The sequence below is a fragment of the Solanum tuberosum genome, unplaced genomic scaffold, assembly GCF_000226075.1.
Source record: "Solanum tuberosum cultivar DM 1-3 516 R44 unplaced genomic scaffold, SolTub_3.0 scf00065, whole genome shotgun sequence".
Classification (NCBI taxonomy): Eukaryota; Viridiplantae; Streptophyta; class Magnoliopsida; order Solanales; family Solanaceae; genus Solanum; species Solanum tuberosum.
In genome coordinates, this window is record NW_006238992.1 from 1,913,390 (window position 1) to 1,924,765 (window position 11,376).

The 11,376-nt window shown below is 37.9% G+C and overlaps 1 protein-coding gene across 1 annotated transcript; it reads left to right on the forward strand.

Annotated features, from left to right (window-relative positions):
• Positions 1-454: 454 nt before the first annotated feature.
• Positions 455-10,638, forward strand: LOC107060221 (uncharacterized mitochondrial protein AtMg00810-like). Its single transcript, XM_015307816.1, has 3 exons — positions 455-919; positions 1,112-1,205; positions 10,469-10,638. Exons 1-3 carry the CDS (start codon positions 455-457, stop codon positions 10,636-10,638), a joined length of 729 nt encoding a protein of 242 aa, XP_015163302.1.
• Positions 10,639-11,376: the final 738 nt, after the last annotated feature.

An 11,376-nucleotide genomic window follows, 5' to 3' on the forward strand; every position in this document is an offset into this window, starting at 1 on the left:
TTTTTTGAATGGTTTGCTTGCTGAAGAGATCTATGTAGAGCAACCTGATGGTTTCTCAATTCCTAGAAAAGAGGATCAAGTTTATCTCTTAACGAAGGCCTTGTATAGCCTAAAACAAGCCCCAAGGGCATGGTATGAGAGGATGGACAATCATCTCATCCAACTTGGCTTTAGTAGAAGTCAAAGTGAAGCTACTCTGTATGTGAAAATCACTGCAGGTGAGTCCTTAATTATCTCAATTTATGTGGATGACATGCTTGTGACAGGAAGCAAAATTGAACTAATCCATAGGTTCAAGGATGAAATGGAGAAAATCTTTGAAATGACTGATCTTGGAGTCATGAAGTACTTTCTTGGCATGGAAGTGTTGCAGTCCAGTGATGGAATTTTCATATGCCAGCAGAAATACATTTCGGATATTCTAAACATGTTCAAAATGCAAGAATGCTAACCTATGAGTACTCCAATCTCTACTGGTGTAAAGCGTGGCAAGGATGAGGATTCCGAAAAAGTAGATGATAGTATGTATAGAAGCTTAATTTGTAGTCTTCTATATCTAACCGCAAGCAGACCTAACATTCTACTTGTTGTAAGTTTGCTCTCTAGGCTCATGCATTCGCCTAGAGACACACACTTCACATCGGCTAAAAGAGTGTTAAGGTATATTAAAGGAACCATCAAGTTTGGAACCTTTTTCCCAACATCTGCCAAAGTAACTATGAACCTAATCGGGTACTCTAATAGTGATTGGGGTGGTGGAGTTGATGATTCCAGAAGCACCTCTGGATATCTTTTTTGTTTGGGGACAAGTTGTTTTAGTTGGAGTTCTAGGAAACAAGAAACTACAGCTCAATCAACAGCAGAAGTTGAGTACATAGCCGCTGCATCTGCTGTGAATCAAGCTATTTGGCTAAGGAAGGTGTTATAGGACTTGGGTCGTGAACAAACAAAAGCTACCAAGATCATGTGTGACAACAATTCAGCAGTTTCAATCTAAAAAAATCCAGTGTTTCATGGTCGAACTAAGCATATCAAGATCAAGTTTCATTTTATTAGAAAAGTCCAACAATCTAATGAAGTGTTGCTTTTTGATTGTTCATCTGAGAACCAGCTAGCTGACATTTTTACTAAGTCATTGCCAAAGAAAAGGTTTGAAGATTTGAGGCAACGAATTGGTGTTTGCCACAAAAATGCCAAGGAGGAGTGTTAGACAATTGGCATTTTTCCAGCTTATTATTTTTACTATTTTTTACTTATTTCAGTTTAGTGCTTCCTATTTTCTAGCTAGACATTGTCAACTTTAGTTGTTCAACTTTCTGAAGTTAGTGGCCCCTTTAATGGCTGTTAGTGGCCCCTTTTATGGTTGTTAGTGGCACATGCTCTTATTTAGTTTTAACATCCACTTTGTAAGTGCCTATTAGATAGGAAATGGTTAGGTTTTTTCTTGTATGCAAATTAATACATAGCTGGAATTTCATAAGGTCACTCTATTTTTATTCTTCAAATCAGTTTCTTAAGTAGTTTTTTTCTAACATTGACTTGCTTCTTAACTTGTAGACTTGACTTTTAACTTCTCTTAACTTTGATCCTAATTTTCCTTGAATTGGATTATGGATTCAGGGTTCATGATATCATGTTTATGGATAATTTCATGATATTTAAATGTACCTAATAATGTTGGAATCAACTAAGAAACATCGGTACATTGATAGGGAACAAGTACGGAAAGGTGGGTAATAAATGGGGAGAATTGGCGTCCCTGACGCTATGAGAGGCGCGAGGCGCCAACCCTCAATATTCAGAGACCAGTCTGGGGAGTGCTGGCTGGCGCGGCGCACCAAGGGTGAAGATTCAGTGCCTCTCACCCCTATCCCTAGTTGTTTGGAGACTTTTCCTCTCCGTTTTTCATCTCTAAACTTCAATGGTTCCTTCCCCAAACACTTAGAATCATGTATAACCTCAATATATGATCGAATTAAATAAAAATTACACCTAGAAACATGAATCAACTCACAAGAAACTCCAACAACAGAACCCACAAGAAATTCAAACAAAACTTTCGACAATGTTCATCAAGAACTCAATTTCTAAACTTTCAAAGACTTAAATTCGCTGAATTGAATCATGGTTGGCGCGTGGGTGAACTAATCCTACGCTATGTGATCTCACATAACTCATAGGGATCACCCATTGACGAAATCCACAAGTTAAACTCGACGATTTTGATGAATCTTGATTTCCCTTCTCCCTTCTCCTCTTTTCTCTTTTCTCCAAGCCCTAGCATAAAACTTCAACTTTTCTAAACTGACTAAAATCTGTTTTTACCCCCCAATTAACTTCTAAAAACGAATTAGAATAATTAGGTAAGGAAAAGACTAAATTACCCTTTCAAAATCCGGATTAGACTTTCCTTATTCAAACAACCCAACTTCCAAAGGGAATAACTCAATCATACCAATTTGGAATCACGCAAACTCAGCGGCGTTGGAAAGTTTATTCCAAGAAATTTCCAACCATATCTTGAAATATACCTAAATCATCATGAGCTAGGAGTTATGGCCGTTCTAATTTGACCAAAAATTCAACTAACGTACTTCACAATTTTCCAGATTTTCATATACTTTCCAAAAATGATTATTTCCCCAACTTTTAACTCTTTCCTAGTTATTTCAATTTGCGAGATGTTACAATATATCCCTCTTGGAAAGATTAATCCTCGAATGAGATTACTCTTACTAGGCTAAGGGTGTAATATCAGTCATACATTTCAAACACCCAACAAGCAAAGCAAACTAAATGCCAATTTATAAATAAAATGCCAAGAAAAGGATTAGTACCTTGATTTGGAACTTCTCCGGATTCGAAGAGATGTGGATATCTCTTCTTCAAGTCCTCCTCAACTTCCCAAGTAGCTTCCTTAACAAATTGGTTCCTCCAGAGGACTTTAACTGATGCTACTTCCTTAGTCCTCAGCTTGCCAATTTGGTGATCTAGAATCTGGACAGAAATCTCCTAATAAGATAAGTTATCCTTGATCCCAATATCTTCAGTTGGTATGACCAATGAAGGATCACCCATGCACTTCTTCAAAATAGAGACGTGAAATACCGGATGAACCGCTGCTAACTCTTGTGGTAGCTCTAACTCATAAGCTACTTTGCCAATCCTCTTGGCTATTCGATAAGGTCCAATATACCGGGGACTAAGCTTCCCCTTCTTACCAAATCTCATAACGCCCATCATGCGTGAAACCTTTAAATACACCCTATTATAAACTTCAAACTCTAACTCTCTTCTCCTAACATCAGTGTAGGATTTATGCGACTCTGCGCCGTGTTCAACCTCTCTTGAATCACTTTCACCTTTTCCATGGCTTGATGAACTAGATCTGGTCCTATCAACCCAGCTTCACCAACTTCAAACCATCTAATAGGAGATATGAATCTTATCCCATAAAAAACCTCATAGGGAGACAACTGGATGCTGGAGTGGTAGCTATTGTTGTAAGCAATCTCGATGAGAGGTAGGTGATCATCCCAATTACCTTTGAAATCAATCACATATGCCCTCAACATATCCTACTCCAAGGTATGAATAGTACTCTCTGCTTGCCCATCTGTCTGAGGGTGAAAGGCAGTACGTAAGTTCACTTTTGAACCCAAGACTTTTTTGAATAACTTCCAAAACTATACAGTAAATTACGCACCTCTGTCTGAAATAATGGATACCAGAACCCCATGAAGTCTTACCACTTCTTGAATATATAGCTTAGCATAATCTTTTGTTGAATGGGTAGTCTTCACCGGTAAAAAGTGGGCTGATTTTGTCATTCTATTGACAATCACCCAAATGGAATCATGTTGCCTGCGAGACCTTGGTAAACCTGTGATAAAATCCATATTAATCATCTCCCACTTCCATTTCGGAAGTTCTATATTGTGGGCCAAACCACCGGGCCTTTGATGCTCTACTTTAACTTGTTGGCAATTCGGACACTTAGCAACAAATTCTGCAATGCCCTTTTACATGCTACTCCAACAATATACTTCTCTCAAATTGCGATACATCTTTGTGGAACCCGGATGAATGGAATATCTGGAGCTATGAGCTTCCTCCATGATCCTTTCTTGGAGTCCATCCACCATTGATACACACAATCTACCTTGATATCTCAATACGCCATCTCCCCCATGTTCAAAAACTAATACTTTTTTCTTATGAACATTTGCCTTCAATTCAAGAAAAATAGGATCTTGGTCTTGCTTTTTTTTCACTTCTGATACAAATGAAGATTCACTTCATTTATCACCACTACTCTTTTTTTCTGTGGAATCCATCAGTCGGACTCCTAAGCATGCAAGTCTATGCACATATTTTGCTTGCTCTCTCTTTTCTTCCTCAACATGGGCGGTACTACCCATAGACAACCTGCTTAAAGCATCAGCAACAACATTAGCCTTACCTGGGTGGTAAAGAATACTCATGTCATAATCCTTGAGTAATTTTAATCACCTCATTTGTCTGCGATTAATCTCTTTCTTAGTAAACACATTTTGAAGACTCTTGTGATGAATGAATACATCAACATGAACACCATACAAATAATGACGTCATATCTTCAAAGGAAATGCTACAGCAGCCAACTCTAAGTCATAGGTTGGGTAATTCTTCTCATGGATTTTCAACTTTCTGAAGGCACAAGCTATAACTTTGCCATTCTTCATTAGCACACAACCCAAAACAACTCTAGACACATCACAATACACAACAAAGTCTTGCGTACCTTCTGGTACGGTCAACACTAGGGTAGTAGTCAACCTCTTTTTCAATTATTGAATGCTTTTTTCACAAGCTTTAGACCATTGAAACTTCACTGTTTTCTGAGTCAACTTGGTCAAAGGAGACGAAATGGATGAGAAACCCTCTATAAACTTCTATAATAGCCAGCCAAACCCAAGAAACTCCTAATAGTAGTTGGAGATGTGGGTCTAGGCCAATTCTGCACTGCCTCTATCTTTTGGGTATCAACTCTAATTCCATCACCGGAAACTATGTGGCCCAAGAACGCCACAAACTCAAGCCAAAACTCACATTTAGAGAACTTAGCATATAACTCCTAATCTTTCAAAGTCTGAAGAACTATTCTGAGATGGCTTGCATGATCGTCTTCATTCCTTGAATAGATTAGTATGTCATCAATGAAGACGATAACAAACATATCTAAATAAGGTTTGAAAACTCTATTCATAAGGTCCATGACCACTGCAGGTGCATTAGTTAAACCAAATAACATTACTAGAAACTCATAATGACCATAATGGGTCCTGAATGTCGTCTTAGGAATATCACATTCCCTTACTTTCAACTAATGGTAGCCAAATCTAAGGTCTAATTTTGAAAAATAAGAAGTACCCTGAAGCTGATTGAAAAGATCATCAATTCTCAGAAGAGGATACTTATTCTTGATGGTTACCTTGTTCCATTGGCGGTAATCTATACACACCCTAAGGGAACCATCTTTCTTTCTCAGAAATAAGACCGGAGCGCCCCAAGTTGAGACACTTATGAAACCTTTCTCTAAAATATCTTTTAACTCTGTTGGTGCCATTCTATATGGCGGAATAGAGATTGGACGAGTATCTGGAAGAACATCTATATCAAAGTCTATCTCTCTCTCAGGAGGGACTCCAGGTAGATCATCTAGAAATACTTCTGGAAACTCTTTTATTACTGAAACTGGCTAAATAGAAGGTATCTCAACACTAGAGTCATTAACTCGGACTAAGTGACAGACACACCCTTTGGAAACTAACTTTCTGGCCTTAAGGTCGAAATAAAATGACCCTTAGGTACTGCTGAACTGTTTTCCACTCTAAGCCTGGATCATTTGGAAACTAGAACTTGACTATTCGAGTTTTACAATTTATTGATGCATAACAGGCATGAAGCTAGTCCATACCTAGAATTACATCAAAATCTACCATGTCTAACTCAATTAAGTCAACCATGGTACTATTGTGATTGATGGAAACGAGACAATCACGATAGACTCTATCTGCTAGAATAGACTCACCAACAGGTGTAGAAACACCGAATGGTTCACTAACTTACTCAGGAATAACATCAAAATTGAAGACTTGGATCATACCAGTGACAACATCTGGCGAATCCTCTTGCTCACGATGACTAGAGATAGCATAAAGACGGATTTCTTCTCCGTCTGCCCTTGAAGTAAGTAGCTCATATAAAAGCAGCTCTATAAAGTTCCACATTGGTTGGGGAGTGGACTAATGGTCTCATTTTATTGACTTGGGAAATTCTCCCCTCATGAACTAGCCTTTGTAGTTTAGTTAGGCCAAGGTGTCATATTTTTATGTGGTATTATAGCCAGGTCCATCCCCGTTTGGGCTCACGGTCCACGCTCCAATCGGGCATGGGTGTGAAGGGGGGTGTTAGAGTCGGTAAAAGACCCACATTAGTTGGAGAGTGGACTGGTGGTCTCCTTATATGGACTTGGGAAATCCTCCCCTCATGAGCTAGCTTTTGGGGTTGAGTTATGCCCAGGTGCCATATCTCTACACACTTAAAGAAGATAAGACTCACGACACATGATTTTAAATCGCTCCTTCAAAACTTGACCAAATTAAGAGAATTGGTCTTATATATGTGAATATCTCTTTCAGCTCTCCTCGACAGGTTTGTTCTCAATTGACAACTCTAAGGTTGGAATATATAGGATTGTATGCATGGGATAATACCTGAGAGTTTTTTTTCTGAAAAGATAGAGTTTAGTTTTTGAAATATCATAGATTTTTCTAGTTAGCTTATAGAATTTTTCTAGTGTAGAATCTTGAATAATTTATTGAAAGAAATATCTAGATAGTCTAGAGTATAAGATAGAGTTCGCTAGAATTATTTTTGTAGATGTATCTAGAAGAGTTTCTAGAACCATCCATTAAAAAAGTATAAATATGGTTGGTCTTGTACATTTATAAAAAGCCCAGAACAACCTAAATCAAAGATTCTTCTTTCATAATCAAGTTCTCATATCCAAAATAATCTTTCTCCCTTCTAAGTTCCTTTTCTTTAGTTGAATCTTCCCATCTTAGTTAATGATCTTGGGCTAGCAGGAGGCTTTTCGAATTATACTTTTCTTTTGCTATTCTCTACATGGTATCAGATCCATAACCATACGTTGGCTTCTTGGTGTCATTACAAGATCGGGCTGCTGGTAGATTCACTTAGTTTGTGTAGATGGATTTAAGCAGTCACGCTAATGGATTGGGATGCAGTTTTTGAATTAGTTCAATTATAAGGTATGAAAGACATGTAGAGAATCATACCTTGCAGGAAAGGATTTGTGGAATGTTTTTAATGGGAGTAACACAAGTCCTTCCAATGATGTACCAGAAAATAGTGGTGCATAAGAGAAGTGGAAGCAGGTTAATGCAAATGCGGAGTTCATTTTGCAGAGGTCAATCTCCTCCATTTTATTTGATCATGTTATAAGGTGTAAATTAGCTCATGAAATATTGAGGGCCCTCGATCAATTTTTCAATAAGAAGAATGAAGCACGACTACAAATTAGAGAATGAATTGGTTGACGCCACTCAAGCTAATTTTTGTATCGCCGAGTATTTTCTAATGATTAAGAACTTATGTGTTGAGATACTTTTATTGAATCCGGAAGAGGCTATTTCTTAAATGGATGAGAAGAATGTAACACCTCGGACTTTGAAAGAGTTAAATTGAGATTCGTACAAGTTACTCTTCAATGGTTAGTTTTGGATCAACTTCAAACGACCATAACTTTCAGCACATGATGAGTTAGGTGGCCCATCAAGTATTAAATTTAAGGTCATTGAGTCCTCTTTCCAGTTCCACTAAGTTTGCGAAATTCTAAGTTGGATGAAGGAGATATGCTTGTTTGAATGCAATCGGTCTAGTTTGGGAGATTCATCCGTTTTAAGGAGGGGTATTTTGGTCTTTTCCTTATCTTACTAGCCTAAAACATATCTTCACCGTTTTAGGGGTCTAAACTAATTGGAATCAATTTTATTCATTCCAAAAGATCATATGGTTTTTTTAGAGAGAAGTTCAAGAGGAGAAACAGAAGAACGTTCAAGATTCTTGCAAACTTTGAGGATTTTCCCCAAGAACTTAGCTCTGTCGCGGTATGCAAGTTTTCATAGTATTGGGTTTTTTCACCCTCATGCCAATCTTGAGTTTTCAATTATAAATTTGACCATGAGATTGTGTATATTAAGGTTCTTGAGGAATCCTTGAGGTTTTGCTTCATTCTTTAACTCTGGAATCTTGTTGAGTTCTTGAGGTGAGAGTTTTGCGAATGAGTGGTGTTCTTCATGTAATTTGAGTGGGTTTTCATTGATTTCTTTTGGGTTTGCAAATCTAAACAAGTTTGGGAGTAAACCAATTGATTCTAGATGAGTTAGGCCTTAAATGAGGAAAGAAAAATTCGTCAAAAATCTGGGTAGGGGGTTGAACGCAGCGACAGCAATGCTCCCAAACTACTTTTTAGTAGTTATGGGCCTAGCACTCCACGCTAGCAGTGCGCTCGAAACTACCTTGAGTAGTTTGGCACCAACAACACACCAGGGTCGTCAGGCCCTTTTTTTCTCCGTTCTTCATCCCGTATGAGTTCTTTCAAGTCGTGTCTTCGCTCTATTTTCTATACTAACTATATAAGTCTTCATAAATCATTCAGAGGTCCTATATATCGTAATATTAACTCTTAAAACTTCATTTCAAATTAAAGTAAAGATTAAGAGTAAAGTTCGAGAAACCTTATTTAGTCATTTAGAGAAGTCTTTTACAATCTTCTAAAACTTGTTTTCAGACTTGAGTGAATGGGTAAGAGGATGAGGAGAGCTGAGTGCATATTTCAAATGAGTATTAAGGAAATTAAGTATTCCCAAGTGTAAACACTTTTACTTTTAAAATGAGAGAGAGCCTTGATTTCCAAATAAGTTCACGAGGAGTTTTTGAGTATTAGCTCTTTTAAGAGAATCTTTTGAGTAATTATCTCAAATTGAGGATGATCTATGTGTTTAAGGATATGGGCATGAGTTATATATTATTGGGAGTAGTATTGAGCACCAATATGGGGATGAGTTCAGATAAGTCAAAATCCTCATAAACCATGTATGCCAACATTGGTAAAGAATTCATATATTTTAGCTGATTCCTTATTGCTTTTAAGCATAACTTAGTGGATCCACTTAGTTGAGGATTTCCTATACTCCGAAAAGGTATAGGAAAGCCCTGGCAGTGTGGGCGATACGTTGTATCATCACGCAACTCATAGTGACAGTTGTCAGTTAGAGAATCTACCAAATACGAGTAAAGAATTTATTATTGTATTTTTTATATACATTGAGTTATTATCTACTGTTTTAAAAGCTTTATATATATATATATATCGCATATCGCATCTCTTATTGTTGCATACATAGTGAGATGAGTTGAGGAGAGTATGTTTCCCTTTCTATCAGTTCAGCTGTGTATCCCCATGTTCAGTTTTCCATTTGCATGCTCGTTCATTCAATGTAGTGACGCCATTTGACCTGCATCATTTCATAATGTAGATACAGGTATTCAGGATCATCAACCGGTGCTTCGTTGATCCCATCATATTCCAACTAGCTTTGGTGAGCCCCATTTCTTTCCGGAGGACTTCACATTTCGTATTTTGTTTTGTTAGTATGTTGTGGTTCTTGTCCTGACTTCCATCATAGTATTTAGATGCATCATAGACAATAGTAGTTTAGGAGTCTCTTCCCATTTCCCTTGTGATGTTTTAAAGACTTTGAGTTGAACGCTTATGTTTATTTGAGTATTTTAGCTAGATTTGAGTTAAAATATTTTCATTAATGATGAGTTATGAATTGAGTTATGCATTTGTGGTTCCTATTTCACTTGCGTAATTCTCCCACTGAGTAATGAGCCAAGACAAGGGTTCACTTAGGGACCAGCAATGATTCTTGAGTGTCGGCCACGTCTAGGGTCTAGATTTGGGCGTGACAAACTTTGTATTAGAGCACGAAGTTCAAGAGTTTTAGGGTGTCTATGAAGTTGTGTCTATAGAGTCCTGGTTATCGGTGTGAAGCGCTCCACATATATAATTAGGAGGATACAACATTTAGGAAACATTTCACTTCCTTCTTACTCTCTTTCGTGCGATACTCTATAAAAATTTCCTACTAATTTATGCCTGCACGTATCTTTTTAGATCATGCCTCCACGAAGAGTTGTTTGAGGACGTCATTCTAGGAAAAGATTTGATGTCGGGGATCAAGGGGTTCCCAATGGATCAGAAGTTCAACCTTCTCCAGAAGAGGTCACAAATGTTGAGTTTCAGGATGCTATCAACAAAGAAGGGCTCGTCAGGACGTGGCTGATACATCTAGGATCCATAAGTTTTTGATAATAAATCCTCCATATTTCACAGGGTCAAATGTTACTGAAAATCCAGTAAACTTTGTGTTTTTGGTTATGAGTGCTACCGATACTGAGCATGTGGAGTTACCTTCATTCCAACTCAATGGTGTTGCTATAATTTGGTACGACCAATGGAAAAAGAGCAGGGCTAAAAGGGCCACTAATTATGAGCTGGACTGAGTTTGAAAATGCCTTCATAGGGAGTTTCTTACCCTGCGAGCTTAGAGAGAAAATGTAAGAGAATTCTTCACTCTTAAACAAGAGTCCATGAGTGTGCATGAGTACAACCTCAAGTTCACTCAATTATCCCGTTATGCTCCGTAGATGATTGTTGATATGAGGAGCATGATGAGTCTTTTTGTGTCTGGACTATCCTGCTTGTCAAGCAAATAGGGTAAGGCTACTATGTTGATAGGGTACATGGAAATAGCAAAACTTATGATCCATGTGCAGTAGGTTGAGGAAGACAAGTTGAAATATAGGGAAGAGTTTCATAATAAGAGGGCCATGACATCAGGTAATGAGTCCATACAACAAAAGGCCGAACATGCAAACCGGCCATCCTTTGAGCAAAGGCCAGTTGGGCCTACTCCATCATCTACTAGTGCAACTGCACCAAAGAACAGAGGTGAGTTCAAGAATCAGAATTCGTAGAACTTTAGAGCTCAACCTACTCATCTTAGGGTAGTGTGGAACAAGGGGCCATCTGAATGCCTATTAAGTCAGTTCCAGTTGTGAGTGAGTTTCCAGAGGTTTTTATCGATGAACTTCTTAGAGTCCCTCCTAAGAGAAATCAACTTCGGCATAGATATTTTTTGTAATACTCGACCTATCCCCATTCCGCCATATAGAATAGTTGTAGCTAAGTTAAAAGAGTTAAAAGAGAAGTTGAAAGATCTTCTTGATAAAGGTTTTATT